This window comes from Oryctolagus cuniculus, chromosome 1 (assembly GCF_964237555.1).
Source record: "Oryctolagus cuniculus chromosome 1, mOryCun1.1, whole genome shotgun sequence".
NCBI classification, from domain to species: domain Eukaryota; kingdom Metazoa; phylum Chordata; class Mammalia; order Lagomorpha; family Leporidae; genus Oryctolagus; species Oryctolagus cuniculus.
The window spans coordinates 57,476,293-57,493,233 of NC_091432.1; the positions used below are offsets into that span (position 1 = coordinate 57,476,293).

The 16,941-nt window shown below is 50.8% G+C and overlaps 1 protein-coding gene across 24 annotated transcripts in view; it reads left to right on the forward strand.

The window, feature by feature from the left end:
- The window catches only part of DENND2B (DENN domain containing 2B), a 186,972-nt gene that overhangs the window by 143,358 nt on the left and 26,673 nt on the right, over positions 1 to 16,941 (forward strand). For 13 of the 24 annotated variants that reach the window (XM_070073709.1, XM_051824064.2, XM_051824069.2 and 10 more), the window contains 2 exons: positions 8,312 to 9,553; positions 12,523 to 12,659. The exons of 4 other annotated variants lie outside the window; for them this stretch is intronic. In XM_070073709.1, the coding sequence (XP_069929810.1) occupies positions 8,312 to 9,553; positions 12,523 to 12,659 (1,379 nt within the window). Of the gene's footprint in view, positions 1 to 8,311; positions 9,554 to 9,577; positions 10,508 to 12,522; positions 12,660 to 16,734; positions 16,803 to 16,941 lie in introns of those variants that run through there. 7 more of the 24 variants (XM_051824107.2, XM_051824123.2, XM_051824114.2 and 4 more) reach the window with 3 other exon arrangements.

Sequence of the window (16,941 nt, forward strand, 5' to 3'; positions counted from 1 at the left end):
AGATAAGAATTGAGTCCCCACCTCCCTTGCTCCTGCATTTGTGTCCTCTGCGCCTGGCCTTGACAACTTTCCCTTTCTACTGGATCATTCCAGTCATCCCTCAAGCATGCTGTCATATGTCCCAGCTCAAAGTAACAAGCAAAATGCTTCCGTCACCCCACATTTCCCACAAACTACTACGCCATTTCCTTGTTCCCTTTTTTAGGAAGACCCTGAGAGAGTTGTGTGAACTGTCTCCACTTCCTGTGCTCCCATCTTCCCGAATTCTTCCTCTCCAGCAGACCTCTCTGCAAACCCTGTGGTCATTTCTCAGTCTTTGTCTTACTAACTTGTTGGCAGAAATGATTCATTTGGTCTCTCTGTACTTCTTGAAGGTCTCAGAACATCACTGTCATCACCCTGTTTTCCTCACTAAATGCTCTTTTTTTTTTTTTTAAAGATATTTACTTATTTGAAAGACAAACATACAGAGAGAAAGAGGCAGAGAGAGAGAGAGAGAGAGAGAGAGAGAGAGAAGGAGAGAGAGAGAGATCTTTCATCTGCTAGTTCACTCCCTAAATGGCTGCAACAGCCGGAGATGGGCCAGGCTGAAGCCTGGAGCTTCATCTGTATCTCCCATGTGGGTGCAGGGCCCCAAGCGTTTTGGCCATGTTTTGTTGCTTTCTCAGGCGCATTAGCAGGGAACTGGATTGGAAGTGGAGCAGCCGGGTCTTGAATCTGTGCCCATATCGGATGCCGGTGCTACAGATGGAGACTTGACCTTCTACACCAGTCCCACTAAATGTTCTTGTCATTCAACCTCTTTTGCTAGTTCTTCCTTATTGTCTTGCCCTCCAAACACTGGAATGTGGAATGTCCCACAACTCAACACTTCACACTCTAGATGATCTCATCTAGTAACCTAATTATAAATAATATTTATATGCTATTACTTGAAGTTAACCTGAGGTCCATCTTCTAGGTGCTCAGGCCAAAGATGTTCATATCATTATTGACCTCTCTTTTTTTTCTCAAACCACCTCATCCAGTCCATCAGCAAATCCTATTGGTCAGGTCCTAAAAATAGATTTGTCTCTACTGCTGCCATTCTAATCTGAGTCTTTGTAATCTCTTTGTCTTGGATTGCTGCCCAGGTCTATCCATGACCCATTGCATCCTGTAGGATGTGGCCTCTGTTGCCGATGTGGCCACACCGGTCTCCTTGCTGTCCCTGAAACACAGTGTATGCAGTTGTCTTGATCCTTCGCCCTGCTGCACCTGCTGCCTGGAATGTTCTTCCCTTGGATAAACACATTGATCACTTCTTTCAGCCTGTTTCCGCCTGTTCCCTGGCAGAGGGGCCGTCTCTGGTCTCCCTGTATAAAACAGCACCTTATCCCTATTGTTACTCTCTTATCCCTTTGTCCTTCTTCATTATTTATTGGCCTCATAACTATCTCACAGAGTTGGTTTGTTTATTGTCTACCCACCAAAAAGGCAATAATGTGTTTCACCACCAGAATGCAACCTACGTAGAAAGAGACTTTGTCTATTTTTAGTCTCTGCTGATCCTTAATGTATAAGATACTGCCTGGAATATACTTGGTACTCAGTATATATCAGCTGAGTGAATGAAGAACTAGGGTGTGTCTCAAATCTGTGCAGCTGACACACTGTGATCTGACTGACAGGTGGCTTCCAATGCACAGGTTCGGAGAAGGCGGGTGAAGAGCTGTCCTGGGAACCCTGAATAAGTGAAGCTGGAAACTGTCAGTGGCAGGATGGGAGACCAGACCCAAAGGCAGCTTCCTGAGACCTCCTGGATCCTGGCCCTGCTGTTCTCTCTGTTCTCTTGGCCATGGGTTCTTCTTGTCCATTGTAGGGGGTAGAGGGGTATAATCTTAACTTCTACTCCCAATCTCAGTTTGAGGAACTAGAATAGAGTAAAACCAAAGCCTGAGTGCTTTCTTTCTGTGCCAGCAGACACACTACCTGCTGTGTAAATTCATTGTCACAAAGAACCAAGCATGGTGACACCTGGCCCCTGTTGTGTCCCTCTTTGGGCCTTAATGCTTTCCAGGTGACACATTCTCCTGAGCCTTCCTTAACCTGGGAGAAGTGACTGGTGGAGGCTAATCCTTGGTATTGCAGAGGGCCTTTCCAAGGGAATGCTCCCATATCAGCGTCAGCCTATGGAAGTAAGAGAGAGTCCAGACATCATGAAAGCTGGTGTTTGAGGTAGTGGAAGAGAGAGGCATGGGAGGACAAGGCCCAGGGAACACTATGGACAAGGCCATGGCACACTAAGTGCCCAGTTCCATCGCTCCTAACCCTTTTAGATAAGCTTTGAATCTCCAGGTTCCACACTGGATGGGGCAGGTCAGTTGTACACAAGCCTCGCCTTTCTCACTGGCACCATTTTACTACTTTAGTATAGCAAATCACCCTAAATTTTAATGACTTAAAACAATCCATTATTTCTTACATTTCTGTGGGTTTGCTGGCCAGTTCCTTGACATGTTTCTCCCGCACCTATATATGTAGCTGGTCCAAGATGGCCTTACATGTCAGGCAGTTGGTGGCAGGCTATTACTAAGGTACCTCAGTTAGGCTCCATTCTCTCAAAGACTTAGACTGATTCCTTATGTGACAGTCTTATGGTGACATTCCAAGTACAGAAAAGGAAAAAACTCCCTCACCTCCCAAGGTCTCTTGTTTGGAACTTAATTTCCACCATATTCTACCAGTCAGAGCAAATCACAGTGTGAACCCAGCTTCAGGAGGCAGAGACATAGACTGTACTTTCCCACAGCATGGACTGTGAAGAATTCATAGCCATATTTAATTTGCCCCTTTCTCTTCGTGAGGATGTGTATTATGCAAGGGTAGAATTCAACTGACAAACCTTGCCATGTGATTATTCTGAATAATCAGCCCCTTGTTAATTCTGTACTGGTAATTGTCAAGCTGAGATTAAAGACTCTATGTTAAAAAGTAAGTTCAACATTTGATGCATATTATTGCTTTTCCTTGTAACATTAAAAAAAAAAATCTCCATTTTATAGTTAAGGAAACTGAGGCTGAGAGAAAGTCACTTGCTCAAAGTCATAGCTTGTAAGTGGCTGCACTGAAACTTGAACCTTAAGGCCATGATATCTTTACCCTCTACTGAGAATGGCTGATCTAGTATAACTTGATAAAAAATAATGCTAATAATGATAATTAACATCTCATATTAATGGTCTCATTGGTCCATTAGAACAGCTCTGTGATGTGGTTAGAAGTTTTAAGGAAAGGAAGCTGGATATTCAGAATAAGTAGTTTTGTCCATGATCACATTGCTAATAAGAGGTAGAATCAGATACATATGGAGATCCTCTTCCTGTCAGTGGCCTTAGGAAATGTGTGAAAATGGCTCACTATTTCCTTGACCCAGAAAACCCCACAAAATCATGCAAATCAAGAGATTCAAACCTTCATGTTTACTTAAGAACACCAGAGAAGCTTTGCAGGCCACTAAGGATATGCAAATCAGAAAAACTACCAAGTATCTGAAAGATGTGTCATCCCATCATTACAATGGTAGAGTTGGTAGGTGTGCCCACGCCAAACAGTGGGGCTGGACACAGGGTCATTTGTCCATGAAGAGTGCTGTTTGTGTTGCACCTGCTTAACAATGCAGAGTGATGCTGAACTGAAGGGTTTGGGTGTAGTCTCTGGTCACTGAACGAATTAAAAGGAAAAAAAAATGGGACTAGCGCCATGGCGTAGTGGCCTAAGCCTCTACCTGAAGCACCAGCATCCCATGTGGGCCCTGGTTCAAGTCCTGGCTGCTCCTCTTCTGATCCAGCTATTTGCTATGGCCTGGGAAGGCAGTGGAAGATGACCCAAGTCCTTGGGCCCCTGCACCCATGTGGGACACCCAGAAGAAGCTCCTGGCTCCTGGCTCCGGATTGGCTCAGCTCCGGCTGTTGTGGCCATTTGGGGAGTGAACCGGTGGATGGAAGACCTCTCTCTCTCTCTCTCTCTCTCTCTCTCTCTCTCTCTCTGTCTGTCTCTCTGTCTCTCTGTCTCTCTCTCTCTTTCCCCCTCTGTCTGTCTGTAATTCTACCTCTCAAATAAATAAATCTTTAAAAAAAAAAAAAAAAGAAAGAAAAAGAAACCTATGGAGAGATAACAATGATTTCTACCTTTAACCCAGAATGTCAATTTCATGAGGGCAGGTCCTTACCTGCATTGTTTCCATTTTGTCCCTGAGACCTTGAATCAGTGTATGCTGCCTTCTCTGTTAATGAACTCAGGGATGCCTGGGCTCCAGGTCAGAAGAGATGGACTCCTGTTTCTGTCTTGAGTTTCTGGAGCACATTGGGCCTGGCCTGTGTGGGGAGGCTGGGCAAGGGCAACACTTGTATCCATGGGCCCCAGATCAGTAGTGATACCAAAGGCAGGAACTTAGAAGGAAAGGGCCAGTCTACTCTATCCTTCATGGGAGGAGAGAAGCAATTAAAGCAAGCCAGGCACTGAGAGAAATTTCCAAGCCTGTAGAAATTTAGCCATTCTGGCACCACTAAGGGTGGTTTAAGAATTGCTGTTTCAGGCCAGCGCAGTGGCTCACTAGGCTAATCCTCCGCCTGCGGCGCTGGCACTCCAGGTTCTAGTCCTGGTTGGGGCGCCAGTTCTGTCCTGGTTGCTCCTCTTCCAGTCCAGCTCTCTGCTGTGGCCCAGGAAGGCAATGGAGGATGGCCCAAGTGCTTTGGCCCTGCACCCGCATGGGAGACCGGGAGAACTTCGGATTGGCGCAGTGCTCCTGCTGTAGCGGCCATTTGGGGGGTGAACCAATAGCAAGAAGACCTTTCTCTCCATCTCTCTCTCTCGCACTAACTCTGCCTGTCAAATAAAAAAGAAAAAGAATCGTTTTTTCTTTTTTTAAAAAGATTTCTATTTATTTATTTATTTATTTGAGAGTTATAGTTATAGACAGTAAGAGGGAGAGACAGAGAGAAAGGACTTCTGTCCGTTGGTTCACCCCCCAAATGGCCACAATGGCCAGAGCTGTGCTGTTCCGAAGCCAGGAGCCAGGTGCTTCTTCCCAGTCTCCCATGTAGGTGCAGGGGCCCAAGGACTCGGGCCATCTTCTACTGCTTTCCCAGGCCACAGCAGAGAGCTGGGTTGGAAGAAGAGCAGCCAGGACTAGAACCGGCGCCCTGTTTGGGATGCCAGTGCCACAGGTGGAAAATTAGCCTGCTGCGCCACGATGCTGGCCCCAAGAATTTTTGTTTCTTAAAACATGTGGAAGTCCAACGGACCAGAGGTCCTCAACCATGTTTCCTTCCCATCCATGGGAGCCATGTCCCATACTCACAGAAGTAATAGTGGTTTCCTGGGCCGGTGAGTTCTCACCTTATCTCCTGTCGGGGAGACATATCCATAGGGAAGCACATATCAGATTATCTGGAGGGTGAGGCATGTGTGGTTCAAAAAGGCTTTCCAGGAGGACCTTAGTCTCCTAAGGTGCCTGCCTGTCATTTCCCACTAGAATTTAAGCTTCGTGAGGATATGAATTTTTGTCTGTTCGGTTTATTTTCTGTATCCAGCACCCAGAACAGGGCCCTAGCACATCACAGACACTCACAGCCTTTTTTTTTTTTTTTGACAGAGTGGACAGTGAGAGAGAGAGAGAGACAGAGAGAAAGGTCTTCCTTTTGCCGTTGGTTCACCCTCCAATGGCCGCCGCGGCCAGTGCGCTGCGGCCGGTGCACCGCGCTGATCCGATGGCAGGAGCCAGGTACTTATCCTGGTCTCCCATGGGGTGCAGGGCCCCAAGCACTTGGGCCATCCTCCACTGCACTCCCTGGCCATAGCAGAGAGCTGGCCTGGAAGAGGGGCAACCGGGACAGAATCTGGCGCCCCAACCGGGACTAGAACCCGGTGTGCCGGCGCCGCAAGGCCGAGAATTAGCCTAGTGAGCTGCGGCGCCGGCTCACAGCCTTTATTAAACATGTCTTCTCTCTCTTACAGTTGAGAATAACTGAAATAGAGTCCCTTGTGTAGCTCCGTCACTCATTTGCTTAGGGAGCAGGACTGGTAACCGTTTGCATCTATGGTTCTGTAAAGGAAGTGAGAGACCTAAGGCCTGTGTCAATCAGGGCCTCACCAGGCTTGAGCCTGGCGCATTGCCCTGCCTCTGCCTACCCTAGGGAGAGCTCTGTTCACACCTCCACACTGAGTGGAGTCCCTCTGGCCATTGGCTTGGCTGGGCACTGAATTTCTCTCATCGGTGCCCGTGTTCACGTGGGATGGCTCTTGTTTGACTTGCCCTTTTAAAAACAACTTAAGCATGTTGAGGTTTCCTGTTGATCAGGGGCAGCCAGAGGCTATGACCCAACAGGGAATTGTCAGCCAATCCCTGACTCACTCGAACTCGAGTTTTCTGTGTGTGTGAGCAAGCAGTGACAGCAGCCTGGCTCAGGGGCAGCTGGCTGCTGCCCTGTGAATGGCATGGCACTCAGGAGCCTGGGAGGCTGGACAGCCTGGTGTTGAGGGCCATGTCATTAGGGTCAGGTAGGCCTTTGCAGCTTGCAGTTTGACAAAACCTTGCTGTCTTCCAACTAAAACTGTTTGGAAAGAATTGTGAGAGTTGACCGTGGTCACCCCCAGTAGACAACTAGGAGAGTATGCTGAGGAGGAAGTGTGCTTGGGATTTTCACCAGTAAGCTCACCTGTACCTTTTCCTTTCTTTTTTTGTTCATCATTTACTGAGAACCTCCCAGATACCATGTAAGAAATAATGGTCTAGGGGCTGGTGCGGTGGTGTAGCAGATAGAGCCGCCACCTGCAGTGCTGGCATCCCATGTGAGTGTTGGTTCCAGTCCTGGCTGCTCCACTACCAATCTCTCTGCTGTGGCCTGGGAAAGCAGTAGAAGATGGCCCAAGTCCTTGGGCCCCTGCACCCACGTCAGAGACCAGAAGAAGCTCCTGGCTCTTGGCTCAGAAATCGACCCATCTCTGGCCACTGCAGCTATTTGGGGAGTGAACTGGCAGAAGACTTCTCTCTCTTTGCCTTTGCCTCTCTGTAACTCTCTGCCTTTCAAATAAAGAAATAAATCTTTTTTTTTTTTTTTTTAATAATGGTCTAGCAGAGAAGACCACGAGGTCCCCTGACACAGATGCTGTGTTCTAGGCAAAAGTGAGCCCAGCACTGTGGGGGGTTTCCACTGGGCTATGTCTGGGGGCCCTGTGTGGTTCACAAAGATGACAAAGGCTACTGCTTACTCCTTAGAGACATAACATGGTGTAGTTTAAGTTCATGTGCTGCCTTCACCACTTACCAACCAAGTGACCTTGGATGAGGTATTTAAACTTTCTATGCATTAGTGCTTTCCATCTGTAAGATGAAGATAATAGGGTGGGCCAGTATTGTGGCGCAGCAGGTTAAGCTTCTGCCTATGTCGCTGGCATCCCAGATCAGAGCACTGATTCAAATCCTGGCTGCTCCACTTCCAGTCCAGCTCCCTGTCAGTGTGCTTTGAAAAGCAGTGGAAGATGGCCCATGTACTTGGACCTCTGCCACCCACATGGGAGACACCAGTAGAAGTTTAGGTTCCTAATTTCAGCCTGACCCATCTCAACTGTTGTGACCATTTGGGGTGTGAACCAGCAGTTGGAAGATAAATTCCCTCTCTCTTTGTCTCTCTTAGTCACTCTGTCTTTCAAATAAGTCTTTTTAAAAAATGAAGATAATACACAATGATAACCTCATAGGATTTTTGTGGGTGTTAAATGAGTTAATATATGTAAAAATGTTTACTTTGAGCTGCTCCTGGAAGGTAGTACAATCTGTATATAGATTTGGGCCTGGGAAATGGCTGATGCCTGCTAGACGTGATGCCACTGCGAGAGGGTGCAGCCGCCATTGGCCTCCTTGTGGAGAGAGTGTCGAAAGCACTCTTGCTAGCACGTTGCCAGTGCTGTCAGCTTGGTCACTCAGCCACAGCAGGAATATTTACACCACGGAAACTGGTGAGCACTGCCAGTCTGCACTTTGTCCCGAGAGCTGGTTGTCAGATGTGGGCTCTTGGATCTTGGATGCTCCTGCCTGTTCCAGAGCGGGCATCTGTCGCAGACATCACTGAGGCCTGTGTAGGGCTCCATCCAGGAGGCCTGCTCAGTGTGGCCTGCCGTGGTTCAGGAGCTTGTGCTGTCCTTGAGCAAGCACTGCTTGAACAGAGTACCTTTTAGCTTGAGAGTCCTCCTGAGAATAAAACGTGATGCCTCTGGTTGTTGGGCCACTCACTGCCATTTGCCTCTTTTGTTTTGTTTTGTTTGTCCCTAGGTCTCAGTCAGTCTCTCCACCTCCAGTTCTCTCCCCACCGAGGAGTCCCATCTACCCCCTCAGCGATAGTGAAACCTCAGCCTGCAGGTACCCCAGCCACGTCAGCTCCAGGGTGCTCATCAAGGACTGGCACCCCCACGATCCTTCACCCCAAAGTCCTCAGGATCCCTCCCCAGACACGTCACCACCCAGCTATCCCCTCAAGGCCACCAGCTTCGGTTACTTGGACAGAAGCCCTTCGGTGTGCAAGAGAGAAGACCGAAAGGGGAGTGTGCAAGGCGCAGCCCAGGATGTAGAGGGAGTAGCTGCTTGCCTCCCCCTTGCCCAGAGCACTCCATTCCTAGGGCCTGGCCCACGGAGCGTCTTGCTGACCCGCACTGGCCCCCGTGCCCACAACCTGGGCATCCGGGAGAAGATATCAGCATGGGAAGGTCGCCGCGAGGCCTCTCCCAGGATGAGCATGTGTGGGGAGAAGCGGGAGGGCTCTGGCGGCGAGTGGGCGGTCAGTGAGGGCTGCCCCAGCGTGGTGCCGTCCCCCTGCAGCTCAGAGAAGACTTTTGACTTCAAGGGCCTCCGGAGGATGAGCAGGACCTTCTCCGAGTGCTCCTACCCTGAGACCGAGGAGGAGGGAGAGGCCCTCCCTGTCCGGGACTCTTCCTACCGGCTGGAGAAGCGGCCAGGCCGGAGCGAGCCCAGTGCCTTCCTCAGGGGGCATGGCAGCAGGAAAGAGAGCTCAGCAGTGCTGAGCCAGATCCAGAAAATTGAGCAGGCTCTGAAGGAGCAGCCGGGCCGGGGACTCCCCCAGCTGCCCAGCAGCTGCTACAGTGTAGACCGAGGGAAAAGGAAGACTGGAACCTTGGGCACCCTGGGAGAGCATACAGGGAGCGGGAGTGGGAGCACCGGCAGCCGGGCAGTAGGAGTGGCAGGAGCTGGGGGGGAGGCAGGCCCACCCCTAGAAAGGGAAGGCAGTGGTTCCGCCAAGCCAGGGACCCCTGGAAATAGCCCTGGCTCCCAGCTGCTGCCGCCGTCGAAGAGCTCCCCTGATCCCGCTGTGAACCCTGTCCCCAAACCCAAGCGCACCTTTGAATATGAGGCTGACAAGAACCCCAAGAGTAAGCCAAGCAATGGTCTACCTCCTTCGCCCACACCTGCTGCTCCACCCCCTTTGCCCTCCACCCCAGCCCCTCCAGTCACCCGGAGACCTAAGAAGGACATGCGCGGTCACCGCAAGTCCCAGAGCAGGTAACACATGCCCCTCCTGCACCTTACAGCTGGGCACGGTGGCTTTCCTTTCGGTGGCAGATGCAAAAGAAATTCACCGTGGGTCACAGTCCGTGGTGCTTTATAAGTGCTTTATGAGTGCTTTATAAGCACTCAGCACCTGTTAGGTGGTAGTTGTGGTGGTGAAAATGAGACGATTGTGCTGCTCATACAGGAAAGCTGAATGTGAGCTGGGTGAAAGCTCTTCTCCCTGAAGATAGGGACTGAGTGTGTCTTTGGAGTGGAGCCTGGATTGAGCCCCCAGCCCCGTCAACTTCCTTGGTCCTCCATGGGAGGGTCAGAGCCCCCTTACTTTTAGGTAAACACTCTCTTGCAGTCTCAGGGGAGCTTAGCCTCACTACTGCCTGAGGCACCGCCACTAGAAAATTATTTCTCCAAGCAATGCATTATCTGAATACTACATTTAACATGGTAGTGTTGGCAAATTTAATAGGAGTTCCTCTTTCCTGAGGGTTTCCTGGCTATACAGGGACCGTGGCCTGTATTGAGGGCATCATTTGATCCTGAAAAAGGAGACTGAAAGAACAATTCACCCACTTCTTGGTCATCTCCAAGAATGACTTGTTCCAAGCCTCCCTCTGGTTTACTAATCAGCCTTGTGTTTCCAGCCCTGGACTCCCAGGGCTTTCTTCCCAGAGTGACGTGGGTTCTGGAGCTGCTAGACTTGGGGATGGCTGACAGGCTGGGAGCCAGCCTCTGTAGAAGACCTGTCTTCATGCCACCTGCCTTCTTGTCTAACCCAAAGTCAGATGGGCCTTTAGGTTTGCTTCATTTCTAGGTGTTCTGCAGTCTGTTTTCATATTCCAGGTTTCATCCGGCATAATCCAACATATAGATAAACTTTCCTGCCATGTGCAGAAAGGAAGAAGTCCTGAAGGTTCAAGCCTCTGGGCCAGAAGAGCCCTTAGCTAAGGGGTAATCAGTGCTTTGACCCTGACCCCCACCCCAAATTCTCACTGGCCCTTTAATGCTTTAACAGCCTTTCAAGAGTGTTTGCTTTGTCATTTACTCATCCATTTCTATAAGCACCGTCCAGAGCCTGCAGTGCACCAAGCCTTGTGCTGGTCGGGAGGACATGGGCAAGTAAGACGTGGTTCTTCCTTTGAAGGACTTCATGGTCTGATGCACAGATAAATCACAGATACTGTGATACATGCCATGACCGTGTCCACGCTGGAGGCCACAGAGACCCAGAGGAGAGGCTCCAGATCAGATGTGAGAGGGAGGGAAGGCTCCTCATAGAGGAGGGTGCTGAGCTCAAAAGTTTGCATGAGCAGAGCAGTTAGCTTGGTGACTAAACGGTGTATGGAGAGGATTCATCAGCTTGAAGGGTTTACACTCATTCTCGTACACATTACATTTGTGTATAATATGCACGCCCCACAAACCCCATCTGTGGTGGAGTCACTTCCTATTAAAATTCACACAGCAAGCGTTATCTGTGCCCTTGGAGTTCAGATAGTGTGGGCGCTGTGCTGTTTGCCTTTCCACATGTGGGCGTGCACACTAGAGGTGAGGAGACCCACACTCCTAACTGTTGTGCTGGGTGTGGCTTTATATTTAATATCCTTTTTCACTTTAAAAAATGCAAGCCAAATATGTCTTTTGGTATTCAACTAAAGAAAAAGAAATCTGTTTAAAAAATCTGGAGGAGAAACTGGATTAATCTTGATGAAAGACAGCAGATCAGTCCTCAGTGTGATACCTTCCTGGGAGATGGCCAAGGATAATTTGGCTGACTGTTATTTGTGTCTTTTTGCTGATGTGAGAACTACCTGCATGAGATGCTGACTCCACTGTGTATGCCAATGAAAACTTGGTCTCACACCAGCAGCAGACCATGGGCCAACATTTCAGAACTATTGGATATTTAACTACTTTTGACAATTCTGGGCTAAAGGCATGTATTGGGGAATCATCAAGGAATACATAGTAGATGGCCCATGGGTATTTGGCCCCTGAAAAGTATAGAGCAAGACAAAAAAAAAAAAAAAAAAAGTCCTAAAGACAGAACTCTTGAGAGCCTGGGACTTAAAAGGCAAGTGGAAAAGAAGAATCCCTCACAAGGGTCTGAAAAATCACTTCCAGAGAGACAGCTGCAAAATGGAGGTGAGGGCGGGGAGTGCTGGTGTAGAGAGCTCAGCGTGTGGAGAACACGAAGTGTCTGGACACTTCTGGTCCTTGACTTGCGCCCCAGGACCCTCAGGAGCTGTTGAGTAAACAGGAGAGGAAGGACTGACGGAGGAGGTGTCAGCAGGTGAAGGGAGGGATCAGTCAGTGCTCTTCCCCCTGTCCCTCCCCAGGGGCCTGCTGGGTCTGCCTTGGCGAGGGCGAGGAGTCGCCAATGAGGGCAGTATCTTTTCATGAGTAGGCAGTACTGTGGTCCTGAACTTCTGGAGTACCAGAGGAGGTGACTGGGGCAGTGATGAGGAGCAGCCCCTAGCTGAAGCAAAGCAGGGCCCTAGAAGTGGCTTCTGGCTGCAGATTTACCTGCAGTCCCCCTCAGAAGTGGTCTGTTCTGTTTTGAGGGCTCTGCCCTGCCTGTTTCAACAAACCACTCATAAAAGATCGAGCCCTGGAGTTGTAGCCTGGGGCGTCCCACCTGTCACTTAAATCTCCTCATCTGAAAAATGGCACAATACCTGGTCGCACCTTTGTGAAGATGAATGAGATAATGCCTGGGAAGGGACATTCCACACAGCCTCTGACCTGCTTTCCTGGTGTTACTAGGGATAAGGTCCATCACAGGGCCCTGGGCGTGGGCCCTTGAGATCATCGCTTTCTTTGGGTGTTCGGATCCACCCTGATGCCTTTCTCAGTGGCTTGGTTGGTGAGGAGGGCCTCTGAGCTTCACTGTCACCATGGTCATTCCCCAGCAGGGCTGCAGGGATCTGCTCAGCGGGAATGACTCTTGCTCTTGTTATCCACAGAAAATCCTTTGAGTTTGAGGATGCATCCAGTCTCCAGTCCCTGTACCCCTCTTCTCCCACTGAGAATGGTACTGAGAGCCAACCCAAGTTTGGATCCAAAAGCACTTTAGAAGAAAATGCCTATGAAGACATTGTGGGTAAGCAGTGGCAGAGGTCCTGGGGGCAGCAGAACAGGTACACGGGGAGACACCCCCCAGTTTCACCTGATTCCCTGTGGGCAGACGTGGTCCCAGCTTTGGGAGCTCCTTCTGGAAATGGGCATCCGAGGAGGCCCCTCAGCAAAGAGCAGGCAGCGAGTGACTACAGCCTGGCCCTTGAATGAGCTGGGCTCCGAAGGGGAGCACATGAAGGGGAGACTGTAACCTTCCTTTTCTTATTGGAGGCTGGCAGTCCAAAAGGTGCACTCTTCCTTAACTGTGTGTCCTTGGCAAAGCACCTACCTGGTGCCAGGGCTCTCTGGGGACACTAATGCTAGCAGCAATAAAAGTAACGCTTCGTAAGGTTGCTAGGGTTAAATAAGGGAAGAGTAAGGAGCTGGCAGGTCCCATGTCTGGTGAGGGCCTGCTTCCTGGTTCAAAGGAAGCCATGAGGTCGAAAGGGCAAAGGAGTTCTCTGGGGTCCCTTTTTTAGAGCTTTGTGAGGCTCTGCCTACCTGACTTAATTACTTCCCAGAAACCCCACCTACAGATACAGATACCTAACAGTGGTTAGGTCTCAACATGTGAATTCTGGAAGGACATTCTGTCTAAAGCGCATGTTGACAAGTGTCATTACCCCCACTTCACAGATGCTGACAGGGGACAACACCCGTGGGTTACATAGGCTTTATAGCAGCACACCAGGCAGCGTGAGCTTCATGGACACATGGGTTATCCTTGCTCACAAGTCTCACTGGGTGGTGTGGCAGAGGCTGAGGAGAGGCTGTGCACACTGTGGCCATGTCCCAGCTGAGGAGCCCGGCCTGCCCAACCTTTGCCCTAAAAGGAGATAGCATCTTCATCGTTCTGGCCAGGAAGCAAATCTGCCTGTCTTCCAAGGCTTCTCACTCCAGAAACATCCTTGAGAATACAGTTTGGAGCAGTCCATTCTTCTGACTGAAGTGCAAGACCCCATGGACAGCTGTCATTCAACAAGTAGGGGGACATGCTGTTAGCAAACTTGAGTTTGAGGGTCTTAGCTTGGTTATTTTGTCTTTAAAAAAATTATTAGTGCCTATAGCACCGGCATCTTATATGGGTGCTGGTTTGAGACCCTGCTGTTCCGCTTCTGATCCAGCTCCCTGTTAATGCACCTGGGAAAGCGGCGAAGGATAGCCCCAGTGCTTGGGCTCCTGTACTCATGTACAGGTCTGGGAGACCCAGATGAAGCTCCTGGCTTCTGCTTGACCCAGCCCTGGCTGTTGTAGCCATTTTGGGAGAGATCTAGTAGTTGGAAGACCTCTCTCCTACCCTCTCTGCCTCTCTCTTTCTAACTCTGCCTTTCAAATAAGTTAATAAATCTTTTCTAAAAATTCTTAATAGTTTATTAGAGAGACAGAGTGAAAGATTTTCCACATGCTGATTCACTCCCCAAATGTCTGCAATAGCCTGTGGGTGGGGGTGGGGGGTTGGTGGCTGGGCCAGGCTGAAGCTGGGAGCTGGCACATGTTGGTGGCAGGAACCCAGCTGTGCCATCACGACTGCCTCGCAGGGTTTACCTTAACAGGAAGCTGGAATCAGGAGCCAGATCTGGGGATCGAATCTAGATACTCTGGTGTGGATCGTGGGTGTTCTAACTGGCATCTTAACTGCTGGGCCAGATGGCAGCCCTGGCATTCCTCATAGTTCTGCCCTCATCCTCTTCAGTGGGGGTTTCGGTTCTGCTCAAATAAAGTTATCTGTCTCAGTGAAGAGGAGAGAAGCAGAGTGATTGCCTATTGGCTTGCCGCGTGTCTGTCTTAGGCCCTGAAGCTAGAGGACGTGGTCTTAGCACGTTAGAGAGAGAAGCAGCCTCGGTAGAGAGAATGCTGCGGATTGTCACAAGACTGGGATCCTGTGAAGAGGGGACCATTTGGTCCCTCACTGGCTGTGAGCCTTCCTGCCCTGGTTTTCTCCTCACAGCTGCTGGGCCAGCCTTCTGGGGAGACAGCAGCCATGCCGAGGCCCACACAGAGGGAGAGCCTGCTCTCCTGGGAATGGAGGGTAGGCAGCTGTGGGAGTGAGAGGCCTAAGACAGCAAAAGAGTGGGGTGGAGCATTTCCCTTTACCACTGGGAAAAGACAGCTTTGTATCACAGGTCTCCCAGAGCTGAGGTCAAGAGCTGTGTGCATCAGAGCCAAAGACTGAGAAGCGAGGGAGCAGTTAAGGAAGATGCCCCAACCGCAGCTTTACGCCATGAAGCCCTTACCCCTACCTCTAGCTCATCCACCCGAGAAGCATCCAGGCTGCCCCTGTGTTTCTTGCCGCCTCGTGCAATGTCCCAAAGTGGAAGAAAGTCTTCTCCAGTGAATGAAGCAGCAATTCTGCTGCTCCATCCTCTCTGCCCTCTCCCTTTGCAAGATACATTCCAGTTTTCTCTGCTTTAGTAGGAATTGTGATGTGTTGTGGCTGCCCAGGGCTCTTGGGAGCAACTAGCATGGCTGCCACAGTGGCCAGAGAGGGCTGCTTCTGCTGTTCCCCCATTATTGCAGGCCCTGCAGGCTGTGGTCCTCACGGGGCCCCTTTCTCTAGCAGAACCTGGGCAGCCCTGCGCCACTGCTCAGGGGTTTCAGGTGAGGGTGTGTTCTTGCATCAGTTGAACTGAAGTAGAGAAAAAGACTGGAGCTGCTTCTCCTAGCCTGGAGTTGACCGTCTGTGACCCTGTTTCCTGCTGTTTGGGTCGGTGTCTAGGGAGGGATGTTGGAGGCAGTGTCCTCTGCCACAGAGCTATTCCCTGGGCCTGTTTCGGTCAGGTTAGAAGGGGAAGAGCAGGCAGCTGTGACTGGGCCTGTTCCTCCACTCCTCAGAGAGGACTTTTCTCCCGCTCCGGCTGTTGCCCGAGGAGGCAAGGAAACACAGGCGGGACTTGGATGCTTCTTGGGTGGATGAGCTAGGGCTTTGGGGGGTGCAGCTGGAGTTGGGGCATCTCCTTCAGTGTTCTTGTTTCTGGATGCCTGGGACGTTGCGCAGAGAAGCTAGGTGGGGAGGGTGTTGGAAGAAGGCAGGAGGTGACCCAGGCCCCTGTTTGGGCCTTGGAGGTAGGCTTTGAGAGTCTAAAGTAAGGACAGTGCCCTGGGGTTTTCCTTCCTTCTTTGGGCCCCCAACAGCATTTTGAATCTCTTAAGGGCTGACCAGGGAAGCTTGAGGGAAACACAAGGGAGAAGATTCTCTCTAGTAAGTTCCAGTCAATTTACGTCTTTATCCTTCCCCTGGAGACAGGCCCCAGAATGTGGAGTCCCTCCCCCAGCCCCAGAGGCTTCAGGTGTTCTCCGCTTGATGGGCTCCAAAGGACCAGTGGCCCTGACTTCCGCAGAGCGCTTCCTGTCCTGGCCCGGCCTGCGCTTTGTGAGATGAAGCCGGCTAGATTGCCCAGCCCCGTGCTGCTTCACTTTCACAGGGACAAACGGAGCTTTGCTGGGGCAACTGACAGTGGGGCCAAGGGGGAGGCAGAGAGCGCCCAGGCTGAGTCTCTGCCCTGACCACCAGCTGATCGTCCTGCCATTCCTTGGCTCTTGGAGGCTGAGGGCTGGTGGGTCCTGAGGCTAACGTGTCATCCGTGTCAGCAGTGGATTTGGGGAGTTTGCTGGCCCCCTGCCCACACTGGACATGGTGCCTGGGGTGCTGGGCATGGGGGATCCTTCCAAACAAACTGAGATTTATCCTGCCAATTTGCAATGGGAGGGGTTCGAAAGAAAGTTGCTGTCTTGCTGCTTCCTGGGGCTGTTAATTCTCGCGTGTCTAATCTGACATCTGCCCTTGAAGATGTGGCTATCCTGCTAAGCCTTAGACTTGCATTCTGAGCCTGACACTTAAAAATGTGCAGCATTTTTAGGGAGTTATGTGGAGTGGCCTCGGCGCCTGACCAAGGAGCCTGAGCTGCATTCCTGCAGAGATTCCCACTCCCATCAGCTAGCTCAGGCTGACGGAGAGTTTCCAGGAACTTTCGTGGGATGCAAACCGGGGACCGGGCCAGTGTACTGCAAAGCCTGTCAAGCTTCCACTCTCTGCTTTCTTCTCTCCCTCACCCCCAGGCTGGGGAACAGTCAGGCACAGGAGGGTATCTACCAGGATGGAGGTTGCCGCAGGAAACCAAGCTGCTAAGAGGTGCCGCCCAGGGAAGGGGGCCGGGGCTGTTGGGAAATAGGGTCAAGGCTTGGAGGGTGGGTGACAGCTGGCCCAGGGGAGTTGGGCCCTGAGCCTGGCTCATTCTCCGCTGTGTGAGGGGGGAGGAAAGACTGAGAAC